The 18,267-nt window shown below is 41.3% G+C and overlaps 1 protein-coding gene across 1 annotated transcript in view; it reads right to left on the bottom strand.

Moving 5' to 3' along the window:
- Nucleotides 1-16,408, bottom strand: part of uxs1 (UDP-glucuronate decarboxylase 1) — a 105,780-nt gene extending 89,372 nt beyond the window's left edge. The window contains exons 1-2 of the mRNA XM_052493167.1: nt 15,647-16,408; nt 4,576-4,603 (exon numbers count right to left, since the gene is read on the bottom strand). Of these exons, the coding sequence (XP_052349127.1) occupies nt 4,576-4,603; nt 15,647-15,737 (119 nt within the window). The 5' untranslated portion in view covers nt 15,738-16,408. The remainder of the gene's footprint in view (nt 1-4,575; nt 4,604-15,646) is intronic.
- Between the last annotated feature and the right edge of the window lie 1,859 nt (nt 16,409-18,267).

Genomic DNA, 18,267 nt, shown 5'->3' with positions numbered 1-18,267 from the left:
GTCCCCCACCTCCTCCACTCCCGTCTGTCTGTGTCTGGTTGTCTGTCTGTCCCCCACCTCCTCCACTCCCGTCTGTCTGTGTCTGGTTGTCTGTCTGTCCCCCACCTCCTCCACTCCCGTCTGTCTGTGTCTGGTTGTCTGTCTGTCCCCCACCTCCTCCACTCCCATCTGTCTGTGTCTGGTTGTCTGTCTGTCCACCCCCCTTTACTCCTCCACTTCCTCTCATTCCCTATATTCCCTTTTTCTCTCCCTCCAATCCCCCTCTTTCTCTCCCTCCAATCCCCCTCTTTCTCTCCTTTTTTCCACATTATGTTACAGCCACATAAATAATCAGCAATCACTACACTATACCCCCATAATGACAAAAGCGATGTACTCAAAATAAAAAGATACCTTATTTACATACAATGGCTTGCGAAAGTATTCACCCCCCTTGGCATTTTTCCTATTTTGTTGCCTTAAAACCTGGAATTAAAATATAATTTTGGGGGGTTTGTATCATTTGATTTACACAACATGCCTACCACGCAAAATATGTTTTATTGTGAAACAAACAAGAAATGAGACAACAACAAAAAAACAGAACACTTGAGCGTGCTTAACTATTCACGCCTCAAAGCCAATAGTTTGTAGAGACACCTTTTGCAGCAATTACAGCTGCAAGTCTCTTGGGGTATGTCTCTATAAGTTTGGCACATCATGGCAGAACTGCTCCTGCTCCTTCAAGTTGGATGGGTTCCACTGGTGTACAGCAATATTTAAGTCATACCACAGATTCTCAATTGGATTGAGGTCTGGGCTTTGACTAGGCCTTTACAAGACATTTCAATGTTTGGAATATTTTGTTACATGAAATAAAAATAAAAATCCACTTAAATTACAGGTTGTAATGCAACAAAATAGGGAAAAAGCCAAGGTGTGAATACTTTTGCAAGGCACTGTAAGTATTCAGACCCTTTGCCATGAGACTCCAAATTTAGCTCAGGTGCATCTTTTATCCATTGATCATCCTTGAGATGTTTCTACAACTCGATTGCATTCCACCTGTGTTAAATTCAATTGACTGGACATGATATGGAAAGGCACACACCTGTCTATATAAAGGTCCCTCAGTTGACAGTGCATGTCAGAGCAAAAACCATGCCATGAGGTCGAAGGAATTGTCCGTAGAGCTCCGAGACAGGATTGTGTCGAGGCACAGATCTGGAGAACGGAGCTCTTCAGACAATTCCTTTTGTACACCCAGTGTATAAGCCTACGCAGAAGCTCTAACATGCATATGGGTGTCTGAATTAGTCATCACTTTTGAAAGAGCTGTCTATTTTGCTGTGTTAGGCTTTGAAACAACATCCACAATAACGGTTTCAACCTCTTCAAATTGATCATCACAGTGAGGGTTTTAAAAGCATTATACTGTTTTGATGATAAGTGTTTCATGTGATTTTCCATTGTATTTCCATTGATTTCAGAGTGGTTAGAGGGAAAATAGAGCCCTGAGTACCAGGCCATTAGCGACCTGACGGTTGTTAGCAAGTTGGGTGCTACCAACAAGTTCAAAGTGCATAAAAGGAGATTACCGTGACTCAACGGTCACGTGGAATTTGACTGCGGTCAGGAATCTTGACTGCCAGGGTGGCGGTAAGATGATCACAGCAACAGGCCCATGTCAAAACAATCACAGTGAAAGACCCACATCACCCTCCCTCGGCATGACAGTGGAACTTTCCATCCCTGACTTCGGACCGACCCACAGACACACCTAAGAATCAGACACACACACACACACACACACACACACACACACACACACACACACACACACAGAAAGGCTATGAACGCACATGGATCAGGAGAAGGAGACAGAGACTGAGAGAAAGAGCGAGAGACCCACAGTGAGACAGAGATAGAGAGAACATTAGACAGAAAAACCCAGAGTGAATCCCCGCGTGTGCTTTCTACACCCCTAGTTATATCATCTGCACTGCTGGTCCTACATGGTTGCTCTTCTCTCTCCTTTGTCCATTTATATATCAAACAGTAGCTCACCTGGTTGCTCACATCAACAACCAACGCAGTGATGTAACATGGTTAATTGGCTAGCTAAGCCAACTCAGTGATGTAACATGGTTAATTGGCTAGCTAAGCCAACTCAGTGATGTAACATGGTTAATTGGCTAGCTAAGCCAACTCAGTGATGTAACATGGTTAATTGGCTATCTAAGCCAACTCAGTGATGTAACATGGTTAATTGGCTATCTAAGCCAACTCAGTGATGTAACATGGTTAATTGGCTATCTAAGCCAACTCAGTGATGTAACATGGTTAATTGGCTAGCCAAGCCAACTCGGTGATGTAACATGGTTAATTGGCTAGCTAAGCCAACTCAGTGATGTAACATGGTTAATTGGCTAGCTAAGCCAACTCAGTGATGTAACATGGTTAATTGGCTAGCTAAGCCAACTCAGTGATGTAACATGGTTAATTGGCTAGCTAAGCCAACTCAGTGATGTAACATGGTTAATTGGCTAGCTAAGCCAACTCAGTGATGTAACATGGTTAATTGGCTATCTAAGCCAACTCAGTGATGTAACATGGTTAATTGGCTATCTAAGCCAACTCGGTGATGTAACATGGTTAATTGGCTAGCCAAGCCAACTCGGTGATGTAACATGGTTAATTGGCTAGCTAAGCCAACTCAGTGATGTAACATGGTTAATTGGCTAGCTAAGCCAACTCAGTGATGTAACATGGTTAATTGGCTAGCCAAGCCAACTCAGTGATGTAACATGGTTAATTGGCTATCTAAGCCAACTCAGTGATGTAACATGGTTAATTGGCTATCTAAGCCAACTCAGTGATGTAACATGGTTAATTGGCTATCTAAGCCAACTCAGTGATGTAACATGGTTAATTGGCTAGCCAAGCCAACTCGGTGATGTAACATGGTTAATTGGCTAGCTAAGCCAACTCAGTGATGTAACATGGTTAATTGGCTAGCTAAGCCAACTCAGTGATGTAACATGGTTAATTGGCTAGCTAAGCCAACTCAGTGATGTAACATGGTTAATTGGCTAGCTAAGCCAACTCGGTGATGTAACATGGTTAATTGGCTAGCTAAGCCAACTCAGTGATGTAACATGGTTAATTGGCTAGCTAAGCCAACTCAGTGATGTAACATGGTTAATTGGCTAGCTAAGCCAACTCAGTGATGTAACATGGTTAATTGGCTAGCTAAGCCAACTCGGTGATGTAACATGGTTAATTGGCTAGCTAAGCCAACTCAGTGATGTAACATGGTTAATTGGCTAGCTAAGCCAACTCAGTGATGTAACATGGTTAATTGGCTAGCGAAGCCAACTCCGTGATGTAACATGGTTAATTGGCTAGCTAAGCCAACTCAGTGATGTAACATGGTTAATTGGCTAGCCAAGCCAACTCAGTTATGTAACATGGTTAATTGGCTAGCCAAGCCAACTCAGTGATGTAACATGGTTAATTGGCTAGCTAAGCCAACTCAGTGATGTAACATGGTTAATTGGCTAGCCAAGCCAACTCAGTGATGTAACATGGTTAATTGGCTAGCTAAGCCAACTCAGTGATGTAACATGGTTAATTGGCTAGCTAAGCCAACTCAGTGATGTAACATGGTTAATTGGCTATCTAAGCCAACTCAGTGATGTAACATGGTTAATTGGCTAGCCAAGCCAACTCAGTGATGTAACATGGTTAATTGGCTATCTAAGCCAACTCAGTGATGTAACATGGTTAATTGGCTAGCCAAGCCAACTCAGTGATGTAACATGGTTAATTGGCTAGCTAAGCCAACTCAGTGATGTAACATGGTTAATTGGCTAGCCAAGCCAACTCAGTGATGTAACATGGTTAATTGGCTAGCTAAGCCAACTCAGTGATGTAACATGGTTAATTGGCTAGCTAAGCCAACTCAGTGATGTAACATGGTTAATTGGCTAGCTAAGCCAACTCAGTGATGTAACATGGTTAATTGGCTAGCTAAGCCAACTCAGTGATGTAACATGGTTAATTGGCTAGCTAAGCCAACTCAGTGATGTAACATGGTTAATTGGCTAGCTAAGCCAACTCAGTGATGTAACATGGTTAATTGGCTAGCTAAGCCAACTCATGTTCTGTTTACAGTCTAAATCCAACCCCGATTACAAGCTATAAGAATCAAAACATGAACACTAGGATCCAGGATAAAAATCATTTAAAGTGCTTTTGGTGCAGTCCATCTAACGTAAAAAAAAAAGATTGTTGAGACTTAGTATAACTCCCGAACAGTCCTGGGTTGTTGAGACTTATACTATATATATATATATATATATATATATATAGTATAACTCCCGAACAGTCCTGGGTTGTTGAGTGTGTTTTGAGTCTATCCAATGCAATTAAGGGTGAAGGGAGTAAAGTGGGTAGGGAAACAAGTTAAATGGATTGCAATAGAATGGATAGGAAAGGAATGGCATGAAAGAGGGGACAGACAGTGTAGTAAGTTCATGGTAGCCATGCATTTGTTTTATGAAGAACGGAAATCGTCATTAAAGCATACTGTACCTCATATTGGTGTAGGTTCCCCAGACAGCTACAAGGATGAGAGAAGGATGAGAGAAGGGGAAGAAAGCATTAACTAAAAGGTGCTTTTCAAAATGACTTTCCACACAATGACATGGTGTAGGCTTAGTGTTCTGGTTTAGTGGTTTCGCACGTCCGCATTCTCCTATTACTATACATAGATGTCTACAACTCTCTCTCTCTCTCTCTCTCTGAATAGGGGAATAAAAACCAGCACCAAATTCTCTGAATACACTATAGGATAAAGAAACAATACTTGGAGCTGCAGCTCCATGCTACTTGTCTAACATATAGAGCTGACACTAATATATCTGTTGATGGGGTAGTATTGGCAGGGGGTTCGTGATGTTTTGACCACTTATTTGGATTCCCTCATGTCTTACTGATTGTTAGAAAAAAGTTTGGCACAAATCTGATGTTCGATCCTATAATTATTGAATATTAAATTAATCCTATCATTTAAAATGGCCAATTTAGGTGCAATCAATTAGCTTAGTTTCTCCGAGTTCAAAATAGATTTCTACAAGATAATGTTGCAGGAAGGCTGATCTTATTTGTTTCTAAACTGTTGGGGATCATGGATAGACAGCAGTTGTCAAGTCTTGCAATAGATTTTTAAAGCAGATATAAGTCAAATCTGTAACTTTGGTGGTAAGCAACTCCAGTGTAGATGTGGCCTTGTGTTGTAAATGACTGTCCTGTTGAAAGGTGAATTCATCTCCCAGTGTCTGGTGGAAAGCAGACTGAACCAGGTTTTCCTCCAGGATTTTGCCTGTAGCCCTATTACGGTTCTTTTTATCCTGAAAAACTCCCCATTCTATGCCAATGACAAGCATGCCCCAAACACAAGGATTAGTTTGCATTTCCTTTCCTGACTTACCTAGTTAAATAAAAGTTGAAGGGATAAAAGGAAAAAAAATAATAATAATTTGCATTTAGGGCAAAAAGTGTATTCCTTTGCCATGCATTTTTCACCTGCAGTATTACTTTAGTAATACTTTAGTGCCTTGTTGCATACAGCATTTTGCATATTTGTATCATTCTTTTCACTCTGTCATTTAGGTCATTATTGGTCATTATTATTGTGGAGTCCCTACAATGTTGTTGATCCATTCTGTTTTCTCCCATCCCAGCCATTGAACTCTGTAGACATTTAAAATCACCAATCATCATCATGGACATTCCTGAGCATTTTCCTTCCAGTCCTGAGCTCAGTTCAGAAGGACGACTGTATCTTTGATGTATCTGGGTGGTTTAATACATCTTCCACAGCAACATTATTAACTTTACCATGCTTAAAAGAGATATTCAATGTCTTGACTTGTTATTGTTACCCATCTACCAATCACTGCCCTTCTTTATGAGGCTTTCCAAAAGCTCCCTGGTCTTGGTAGTCGAATCTCTGCTTCAAATCCACTACTTGACTAAGGAACATTACACAGCTGTTGTATATATGGGGGAAAGAGGAAGAGGCGGTCATTAAAAAGTCATGTCAACCCCTATTATTTCATACTGAGTCCATGGAACTTATTATGTGATTTGTTTAGGCAAATTTTACTCCAGAACTAAAATAAGCTTGTCTAAACAAAGGGGGTGAATACTTATGCAACGACTATATATTTTATATTTAATTTGTATTATTTTGTTTAAAATATATATATATATAGAAATAGAAAGAAAAAAAACTGAATGAAATTTAATTGAATCCCACTTTGTAACGCAAAACAAAATGTGAAAAAATCTGAGGGGGGTGAAAATAGTTCTGTTACCCTGTTCTGTAATTGGACTCCTCATGTCCTCATTATTAGGAATCATTAAGGTCCAAATCAGATGTTAGGTACTATATTTATTTACGATTATATGAATCCAATTATTTAAAATGGCCAATTTGGGTGCAATCAATTAGCTTAATTTCTCAGTGATAAAATTACATTTCAGCAAAATATTGTTTCAGAAACGCTAATCTTATCTAACTACAGAAATCTGAGATGGTGGATGTCAAAATCCTCTGTAAATAAGTCAATATGTCTAGGAAAAAGGAGAAATCTCCCCCAACTCTCTTTCTCTCTTTTGTGTATTTCTGAGTGTATCATATAGGTGCGAAACACACACACACACACACGCACACACACACACACACACACACACACACACACACACACACACACACACACACACACACTACAGTATGACCTGCTAGTGGCCTGTGACAGTTTGATAGCCTTGTTCGTATGAACAGGGATACTCTGTATTCAGCTCGCCTGCAGTTCACTCTCCTCCTGTCTCCGATTCTAGCCTTCTCTTGTGCTTCTCTGCCTCACAAAACCAGGAGACACAGTCTAGTCCATTCTTGGTGCCAGGGCATGCCTGAGGCAGGCAGGCAGGGAGAGAGAGGAGAGAGAGGAGAGAGAGAGACAGAGCAAAGGAAACAGGGAAACATGAGAGATAGCAACAGCCTACTGTTACAAATAGCCAAACTCCAGGAATCTGTAGCAATAACTGTCACTTATACTTATGTCATACCCATCTATTCATCTCTCTCTCCAGTCATAAACAACCCAGGGCAAGTGTGTCTCCTGCCAAACAACCTGCCGTCCAACTGGGGCTTATCTATCTGGCCTACTTGGAGTAGAGTGGCTGGCCCTGAACTTGATCTAACTCCATCTCTAGTCTCTACCATGGCCAGCGGCTAACCTAGCTTATGCTGTATGTGTTGTCGCAGCCAGCCACTGAGTGTACAAGCAGCAGTTGGCCTTCAGGATCTCCACGCTAATGGACTAGAGCCTCAAAAGGAATGGCAGAGACATGGAGAGGGCGAGAGAGCAAGAGAGACGATATCCAAAGGAAATCCACACTTTGTACCCTGGGACTTGGTGACAATCATACGCCGTTGACTAGCCTAAGTCTTAGCGGTGTGTGTGCGCGCGCATGAGAGAGCGCAAAACAATAAAAGACAAAACACTTCCATTGTAGTGCCAACTGGATCAAAGTGGCTTCGAACACCCTCAATTGTGATCGATGTCACACATTCACAAACGCATTCAACCAGAACGAGTGCAAGAAAATATTGATTGAAGCATACAATGTCTTTAATTGAAAGAGGAAAAATCCTTTGCGATGTGTTGTTGAATGAGACTCCCAAGGGCAGTAAGAAGCTGTCTCACACAAACACTGGCTGACTGGGTGGGTGGGTGTCTGTTGGAGTGAGTAATTCTGAAAGTGCTAGCGGGGGGGGTGTATTTTATGATTAATGACTCATGGTGTAATTGTAACAACATACAGGAACTCAAATCCTTTTGGTCACCTGACCTAGAATTCCTCATAATCAAATACCGACCGTATTATCTCCCAAGAGAATTCTCTTCCGTTATTGTCACAGCTGTGTATAACCCACCTCAGGCCAATACCAAGGAAGGAACTTCACTGGACTCTATGCAAACTGGAAACCATATATCCTGAGGCTGCATTTATTGTAGCTGGGGACTTGTACAAAGCTAATTTGAGAACAAGGCTACCTAAATTCTATCAGCATATCATCTGTAGCACTCGCGCAGGCAAAATGCTGTACCACTGTTACTCTAACTTCCGCGATGCATACAAGGCTCTATTTTGCTCCTCCGCTCCTATAGGCAGAAACTCAAATAGGAAACACCCGTGCTAAGGACTAGTCAATGCTGGTCTGACCAATCGGAATCCACACTTCAAGATTGTTTTGATCACGCAGACTGGGATATGTTCGGGTAGCCTCAGGGAATCATATTGACGTATACACTAATTCAGTGAGTGAGTTTATAAGAAAGTGTATAGGAAATGTTATACCCACTTTGACTATTAAAACCTACCTTAACCAGAAACCGAGGATAGATGCGCAAAATTGAAAGCGCGTACCACCGCATTTAACCATGGAAAGGCAACTGGCAATATGGCCGATACAAACAGTGTAGTTATTCCCTCCGCAAGGCAATCAAGCAAGCACAATGTGAGTAGAGAGACAAAGTGGAGTCGCAAGTCAACGGCTCAGAGGATAATAGTGCTTCTACACCTGCATTGCTTGCTGTTTGGGGTTTTAGGCTGGGTTTCTGTACAGCACTTTGAGATATCAGCTGATGTACGAAGGGCTATATAAATAAATTTGATTTGATTTGAATACAGTGCCACCGCTTTGAGGATAATACAGTGCCACCGACGCGGCCTGCTACCAAGGACTGTGGGCTCTCCTCCGTGGCCAACGTGAGAAAGGCATTTAAACGTGTTAACCCTCGCAAGGCTGCCGGCCCAGACGGCATCCTTATTAGCCAGGTCCTCAGAGCATGCACAGACCAGCTGGCTGGTGTGTTTACGGACATATTCATATTCTGTCAGTCTGTTGTCCCCACATGCTTCAAGATGGCCACCATTGTTCCTGTATCCAAGAATGCAAAAGGTAACTGAACTAAATGACTATTGCCCTGCAGCACTCACTTCTGTCATCATGAAGTGCTTTGAGAGACTAGTCAAGGTTCATATCACCGCCAACTTACCGGTCACCCTAGACCCACTTCAATTTGCTTACCGCCCCAATAGGTCCATATACTATGTGATCGCCATCACACTGCCCTCGCCCATCTGGACAAGAGGAATAACTATGCAGAATGCTGTTCATCAACTACAGCTCAGCATTCAACACCATAGTAGCCTCCAAGCTCAAACACCCCTGTGCAATTGGGTCCTGGACTTCCTGACAGGCCGCACCGAGGCGGTGAAGGTAGGAAACAACATCTCCACTTCATGATCCTCAACACTAGGGCCCCACAAGGGTGCATGCTCAGCCCCCTCCTGTACTCCCTGTTCACCCATGACTGCGTGGCTTGTATGACTCAAACTCAATCATATTTGCAGACACAACAGTAGTAAGGCTTGATTACCAACAACGACGAGACAGTCTACAGGGAGGAGGGGGTACTATGATATGGAATTATTAAGGTCATACCAACACCTATTAGGTGTTCCTAATGTTTTGTACAGTAAGTGTTTTATATACATGTGTATATATATTTATATTCCAGTCTCTGACATTGCTTGTTCTGATATTTCTTAATTTCATTTTTTTGGGATCTATTTGCTTGCTAACAAGGTAGAACAGTCTAACTTATGAATACACCCTCCTGTCCATCTTCAACTGTTCGAACAACACGGCCTGTTCACTTTGTATAGATGTTGAAATTAAGTGACCTACCTGGTTAAGAAGATGCTTAATTCTCAGAACAAAAACGAATTGCCAATTCCTCATATGGAAGCGTATTTTTATGCTCATTGCACATTTATATAACACAGACTAGACAACTAGCACATAAGTCTGTGGCTAAAATGCTGCTAGCGGTAAGTACATTGTAGTGCAGACCTCTAGTACGTGGTACAGCAATACCGTGCGCGACAGAAACTGAGCCTTAGTTTTCCACAATCATGGTTATTGACACTCCTGCTTTAGTAGGATCAGCCCTGTTCTAAATGTTAGGAGTTGATACATAAAAAGGGTATTGTTAGACAAGTTAACTTCTCCTCTATTACAGTAAAATCATGTCTTAATGTGTTTCGGTGTCCATATGACCAATTCTGTTGGACCAAACCTCAAATAGCAAGTTGAAACTGCTTGTTGTGAGAGAAGAAGAAGTGAACTTTCGTCAATGTTGTTGTGTGTCAGGGGGAGGAGTTTGGTATCGGTGTATGAGTGGGAAGGTGCACACTTCGCACAGCACAGAAGTAGACGAGAACAAAAATAATTAAACAATCATAAAAACACAAACTTAATTCTTGTGATACGGCCAATTGGTTCATTGCGCCAAATTAACCTAATGACCCTTACGAAAAAAGTTTGCAGTAAGAGTGCAGTGTAACTGCAGTATGCAGCAAATACTGGGTCCAAAATACCAGTCGACTCAACTGCAGTTACTGCACTTTTACTGCAGTTTCAAAACTGCAATCTTTTTTTGTAAGGGATTGCCCAGCCCTAGTCCTAAGAGCAGCTGGGACTTTACTCTCCCCTCCAAAACCCTGGCAACTTGCCAAAGGCCACACTCAGTGGCTAATTGGAAAATAAATGTTCAAAGAAAATAATTGAATGAATCTTCTTCTGTGAATGTAACTATGTGTTTTTTCAATTTGATCCATTTAAAAGGCCAGGGTATGTGATTATAATGAGATGGGTTCCAATGTTCTCTTAATTCAGATGTTTTTTTTTTTTTTACATGAGCTGTGGAGAACAAAGCAGTGCATTAGGCCTAGAGGCAAAAACAAAACAAGTGTAACAACAACAAGCCTAATTAACACCCAGATACTGCCACACTTTTTATTTTAGGCAAAATATGAATCCCTACGCTTCCAAGGCTAACTCCTAAACAAATCTCTAAAAATATGTGAAAAACTATAACTAGCTTTACATCCCCGTCTTCCCTGTCCAGATAGACACCCTGGTGAACAGCTGGCCAGGGGACAGCAGCCAGCATGGTTGTGCCTCGTCAATACTGGATGTCTCTGCTCTGCTCCAGAGCCCTGTGACTGGCATTTTGTAGAGAATGGAGCAGAGGACCGCGTCAGTGTCGATCTTTGTCTACTCTATAGAAAATCAATTGGAGGAGTGGAGTGTAGGAGGGCAGCGACAGGCAAGAGAATTGACAGATTTGGGGCACTTCTGGAAAAAGTATCAATAAAATCTCTCTTCTAAATTATCTTGAAAGGATTGGCATGATGACAACAAGTACACAACAGAAGTAAGAATTCTCAGACAAAGGCTTGTTAAGTAAGGACAGTAAAGTAGGACCCAAACTAAAACTTAATAGCAAGTCACCATTAAGTCCTTCTACTACAGCTAGTAGTGATGTCATTTCTATGACTGATCAAAAATCATTTTCTCGTGCTCTCTTTGGTCTCTCTGCAGCAGACATATAGTGAGCAATATGTTTGGAACATCAAAATGCAAGCAGTATCGAATCGCAATACATATAGAATCAAATCAAATGTTATTAGTCCATTGTAAACTACGGGTGAAGACTAACAGTGAAATTCTTACTTACGGGGGCCCTTTTCCAACAAACCAGAGAGAGCGAAAATAGAGATATAATAGACAAGTAATAACATGTAATAATAAATACACAATGTATACACAATGCGTAATGACAACTTGGCTATATAGACAGCGTACCAGTACCGAGTCCATGTGCCGGGGTACGAGGTACATATGTACAGTTGAAGTCGGAACTTTACATACACTTAGGTTGGAGTCATTAAAACTCATTTTTCAACCACTCCACACATTTCTTGATAACAAACTATAGTTTTGACAAGTCTGTTAGGACATCTACTTTGTGCATGACACAAGTCATTTTTCCAACAATTGCTTACAGATAGTGAATTATAAGTGAAATAATCTTTCACAATTCCAGTGGGTCAGAAGTTTACATATACTAAGTTGACTGTGCCTTACAACAGCTTGGAAAATTCCAGAAAATGATGTCATGGCTTTAGAAGCTTCTGATAGGCTGATTGACATCATTTGAGTCAATTGGAGGTGTACCTGTGGATGTATTTCAAGGCCTACCGTCAAACTCAGTGCCTCTTTGCTTGACATCATGGGAATATCAAAAGAAATCAGCCAACAACAGAAAAAAATGGTAGACCTCCAAAATGTCTGGTTCATTCTTGGAAGCAATTTCCAAATGCCTGAAGGTACCACGTTCATCTGTACAAACAATAGTATGCAAGTATAAACACCATGGGACCACACAGCCATCGTACCACTCAGGAAGGAGACGCGTTCTGTCTCCTAGAGATGAACATACTTTCGTGCGAAAAGTGCAAATCAATCCCAGAACAACAGCAAAGGTCCTTATGAAGATGCTGGAGGAAACCGGAACAAAAGTATCTACAAAAAAAAAAAAAAGCCAAACTATGGTTTGCAACTGCACATGGGGACAAAATCATACTTCTTGGAGAAATGTCCTAATAATAATAATAATATATGCCATTTAGCTGACGCTTTTATCCAAAGCGACTTACAGTCATGTGTGCATACATTCTACGTATGGGTGGTCCCGGGTCCTCTGGTCTGATGAAACAAAAATAGAACTGTTCGGCCATAATGACCATCATTATGTTTAGAGAAAAGGGGTAGCTTGCAAGCCGAAGACACTACAGAGGGTAGTGCGTACGGCCCAGTACATCACAGGGGCTAACCTGCCTGCCATCCAGGACCTCTACACCAGGCAGCGTCAGAGGAAGGCCCTAAAAAGTGTCAAAGACCCCAGCTACCCTAGTCATAGACTGTTCTCTCTACTACCACATGGCAAGCGGTACCGGAGTGCCAAGTCTAGGACAAAAGGCTTCTCAGAATCCCCCAACCCCTCTTTTTACGCTGCTGCTACTCTCTGTTTATCATATATGCATAGTCACTTTAACTATACATTTATGTACATACTACCTCAATTGGGCCGACCAACCAGTGCTCCCGCAAAATGGCTAACCGGGCTATCTGCATTGTGTCCCGTCACCCACCAACCCCTCTTTTACGCTACTGCTACTCTCTGTTCGTCATATATGCATAGTCACTTTAACCATATCTACATGTACATACTACCTTAATCAGCCTGACTAACCGGTGTTTGTATGTAGCCTCAATACTTTTATAGCCTTGCTACTGTATATAGCCTGTCTTTTTACTGTTGTTTTATTTCTTTACTTACCTATTGTTCATCTAATACCTTTTTGTACTATTGGTTAGAGCATGTAAGTAAGCATTTCACTGTAAGTAAGCATTTCACTACACCTGTTGTATTCGGCGCACGTGACAAATAAACTTTGATTCGATTTGTACGTGAAAGATGTTTGTGATGAAAGAAATAAAAGCTGAAAGAAATACTTCTCTCTACTATTCTTAAAATAAAGTGGTGATCCTAACTGACCTAAAACAGGGAATTTTTATTAGGATTAAATATCAGGAATTGGGAGTTGAAATGTATTTGGCTAAGGTGTATGTAGCACCCACCACTGCGACCTGTATGCTCTAGTCGGCTGGCCCTCGCTACATGTTCGTCGCCAGACCCACTGGCTCCAGGTCATCCACAAGTCTATGCTAGGTAAAGCTCCGCCTTATCTCAGTTCACTGGTCACGATGGCAACACCCACCCGTAGCACGCACTCCAGCAGGTGTATCTCACTGGTCATCCCTAAAGCCAAAACCTCATCTGGCCGCCTTTCCTTCCAGTTCTCTGCTGCCTGCGACAGGAACAAATTGCAAAAATCTCTGAAGTTGGAGACTTTTATCTCCCTCACCAACTTTAAACATCTTCTATCTGAGCAGCTAACCGATCGCTGCATCTGTACATAGTCCATCTGTATATAGCCCACCCAATTTACCTACCTCATCCCCATACTGTTTTTATTTTATTTACTTTTCTGCTCTTTTGCAACACCAGTATCTATACCTGCACATGTTCATCTGATAATTTATCACTCCAGTGTTAATCTGCTCAATTGTAATTATTCACTCCTATGGCCTATTTATTGCCTACCTCCTCATGCATTTTGCACACAATGTATATAGATTATTTTTTTCTGCTATGTTATTGACTTGTTTATTGTTTACTCCATGTGTAACTCTGTGTTGTTGTCTGTTCACACTGCTATGCTTTATCTTGGCCAGGTCACAGTGAGAACTTGTTCTCAACTAGCCTACCTGGTTAAATAAAGGTGAAATAACATTTTTTTATTTTTTTTAACTTCCGACTTCAACTGTACATATACAGTGCCTTCAGAAAGTATTCACACCCCTTGACTTGTTCCACATTTTGTTGTGTTACAGACTCATTTTTAAATGGATTAAATTAAGATTGTTTTGTCACCGGTTTATACACACTACACTACAATGTCAAAGTGGAATTATGTTTTTTGAAATTGTAACAAATTAAATTAAATATTTAAAGCTGAAATATCTTGAGTCAATAAGAATGCAAACCCTTTGTTATGGCAAGCCTAAATAAGTTCAGAAGTAAACATTTGCTTAACAAGTCACATAAGTTCCATGGACTCACTCTGTGTGCAATAGTCTTTAACTTGATTTTTGAATGACAACCTCAACTCTGTACCCCATACATACATATGGTCCCTCAGTCAATGGTAAGGTCCCTCAGTCAAGCAGTGAATATCAAACAGATTCAACAACAAAGACCAGGGAGGTTTTCCAATACCTCACAAAGAACATATTGGTAGTAGTAAAAATTTAAAAAAGCAGACATTGAATATCCCTTTAAGCATGGTGAAGTTATTAATTCCACTTTGGATGGTGTCTCAATACACCCAGTCACTACAAAGATACAGGCGTCCTTCCCAACTCAGTTGCCATGGATGAAGGAAACCGCTCAGGAATTTTGCTATGAGGCCAATGGTGATTTTAAACGTAGAGTTTAATTTCTGTGGATGTTAACCTGTTTAAGGAATTGTAAGAATGTCAATACATATCGGGGACCTAAGTAAAGTGATAATATCGCATCTTTAGGTCCCTGGCAGTTCTATCACTGAATGGACTAGTGTACTCTGCTCACACCCTCAAACAACCCTCCCAGTCATAGAGCTATGAAGGGGAAATAACAAGGCCTATAGCCTTCTATTGATTAGACCTATATTGTTATTCATGTGAGAGCGCTCTGACCCTGCCCATTGACCTTCCAGCAGTAGAGACTTGAGATGAGACCCATATTAGCCTACTCACTGCACTCATACTCCATTGCATAGACACTCAGGAAGAAAATATTCAGACCGTTAGACCTGAATTGTCTTCATCGCCATTACCACCATCATCAAAACTAGCATCACCAGCATTATTGTCATCCTGATTATTGTATAAGTGGGATACTACCGCCTACTGTTCAGGCCATTTTGGCAATGTAAACAAAAGTTAGTCTTGCCATTAAAGCCTGTTGTTGGATTCGAGAGACTGAGAACCAGACACAAGAGGTATTGATTGAGCTGGGCAACTGCAACACAGTAGGCCGATACAATAGTATTGCAGACATACTGTACTCACAGGCAATGTAGGCGATCAAAGCGAGGGCGACCAGTAGCTTCATCATCCTTCTGTTTAGTCCTGAGATCACCCAGATGATCCGCTTCATCATCTGCTCAATGCAACATCGAACCCGGAAGCACGCGAGGCTCCGGTTTATAACATTTCAGAACTATGGACGCGCGCTCATTCTAGATTAAGACTTGTTTTGAAAATCTAATATATATCCTGCTAAATGAACACTTTTTAGCTAGTATATTACAACCAGGAATTAGGTACCTACGACTGGACAGAGGTTCATACGTGGCTACCTCCTGTCCTGTAAAAGCACAGCTAATTGTTAGCTAGTTAGCTTAGTATGCTACGTTAAACTCACTGCCACTTGTGGCTATTCTACTCTCTGGGTCGTAGTACGACTTTCATTATCAGTGCCGCAAACCCTCGCCAGTTTTCAATTCAAAATGTACTTAATACACACAGTAGATTTCTGTACAACCACTGAATATTAGCTAGCTAGCTATCTGCCTGGTCACACACAACATTAGCAATTTCTTGATGAGCGAGACCTGCTATCTTTCATGACCATTACTTCCGCATAGTTTTCTAAAACATAACAACCTTATAATCAAAACAAGTTAGGAAGAAATATAATATCTTCCTAATGTTTAACTTATCCGGATAAAATTGTGCGAAATTCAGAGTTTATTCCCCTACTTGGCCGATAGCTGTCCAGGGTGATCGAGTATTCCTGACCTTGATTGAGCAGCCTGCCGCGATAGCGCATATTCAACCTCTGATTTTGTAAGTGAAGACGTGGCATTTTTTGCATTTATTTGCGTACATACATATCTTAGAATGATATTATACATGTACAATATTACCACCCAAAAGTTACAACTGCTCTATTTAAAAAACAAATCGCGATAGTGTATGATGAACTTTAACCTTAGGTGTTAATCACGCAGAGAATGTCGATCACAGAATCATTCACCGCATGCACAGTGGCTCATTCATAAACCTATGCACAGTTGAGTAATTGTCCACACCCATTCAAGGAGCTTCTCTGTTCCACGCGTCATTATAAAATATATTTTCTTTCCCCTGTCTATACTGGTAAGCGTCTTACGATGGTCCTAGTACCCCTGGTTGGGACCAACTGCTTTTGTTCATGGTGGCTGCTTTTTTAAAGGAGACATTACTGTCTGGTGGTGATGTGGATGTGTGTTCTCTGTGGAAAGTGATCCAGCTTTAACACTGGGTCTATTGCAATGAACATAAAAAAGAAAAGGAACTAGTCAAGACATTGAATAGATCTTCAGCAAAGCAGAATGAGATTAAGTGTTTTCTGAATATCACTTCTACACAGAGAGAGGTTGTGTGTTTATATAACCTTCATATCTATTACATGTATATTTGCAGAATAACACTTAATGAATGATCCGTGGTTCGATTATTTCAACAGATAAAAAATTAAAACTATCTATGATTAAGCCATTTTATTTCCTACAGTGATATTTTCAACTCCAGAGTTATAGTTACAGTGCATTCGGAAAGTATTCAGATCCCTTCACCTTTTCCACATTTTGTTACATTACAGCCTTATTCTAAAATGTATTATATTTCCCCCCACCAGTCTACACACAATGCCTCATGACAAAGCAAAAATAGTTTTTTTTAAATTTGTGCAAATGTATAATTATTATTATTTTTACTGAAATATTACATCTACATAAGTATTTCAGACCCTTTACTTAGTACTTTGTTAATGCACCTTTGGCAGCAATTACAGCCTTGAGTCTTCTTAGGTATTATGCTGCAAGCTTAGCACACCTGTATTTGGGGATTTTCTCCCATTCTTCTCTGCAGATCCTCTCAAGTTCTGTCAGGTTGGACGGAGAGCGTTGCTGAACAGCTATTTTCAGGTCTCTCCAGAGATGTTCGTTCGGGTCCAAATCCAGGCTCTGGCTGGGCAACTTAAGGACATTCAGTCACTTGCCCCGAAGCCACTCCTGCGTTGTCTTGGCTGTGTGCTTAGGGTCGTTGTCCTGTTGGAAGGCGAACCGTCGCCCCAGTCTGAGGTCCTGAGAGCAGTTTTTCATCAAGTATCTCCGTTCTTTGCTCCAGTCATCTTTCCATTGATCCTGACTGGTCTCCTAGTCCCTGCCGCTGAAAAACATCCTAATAGCATGATGCCGCCATGACCGTGCTTCACAGTAGGGATGGTGACAGGTTTCCTCCAGACGTGGCACTTGGCATTCAGGTCAGAGTTCAATCTTGGTTTCCTCAGACCAGAGAATCTTGTTTCTCATGGTCTGAGAGTCTTTAGATGTATTTTGGCAAACTCCAAGTGGGCTGTCATGTGCCTTTTACTGAGTAGTGGTTTCCATCTGGCCACTACCATAAAGGCCTAATTGATGGAGTGCTGCAGAGATGGTTGTCTTTCTGGAAGGTTCTCCCATCTCCACAGAGAAACTCTCGATTCTGTCAGAGTGACCATCGGGTTGTCACCCCCCTGACCAAGGCACTTCTCCCCAATTGCTCAGTTTGGCCAGGCAGCCAGCTCTAGGAAGCGTCTTAGTGGTTCCAAACTTCTTCCATTTAAGAATTATGGCGGCCACTGTGTTCTGAAGCCCTTCAATGCT

Source organism: Oncorhynchus keta, chromosome 34 (genome assembly GCF_023373465.1).
Source record: "Oncorhynchus keta strain PuntledgeMale-10-30-2019 chromosome 34, Oket_V2, whole genome shotgun sequence".
NCBI classification, from domain to species: domain Eukaryota; kingdom Metazoa; phylum Chordata; class Actinopteri; order Salmoniformes; family Salmonidae; genus Oncorhynchus; species Oncorhynchus keta.
Note: the sequence above shows the minus strand (reverse complement) of the source record. Positions and strands in the feature narration are given on the sequence as shown.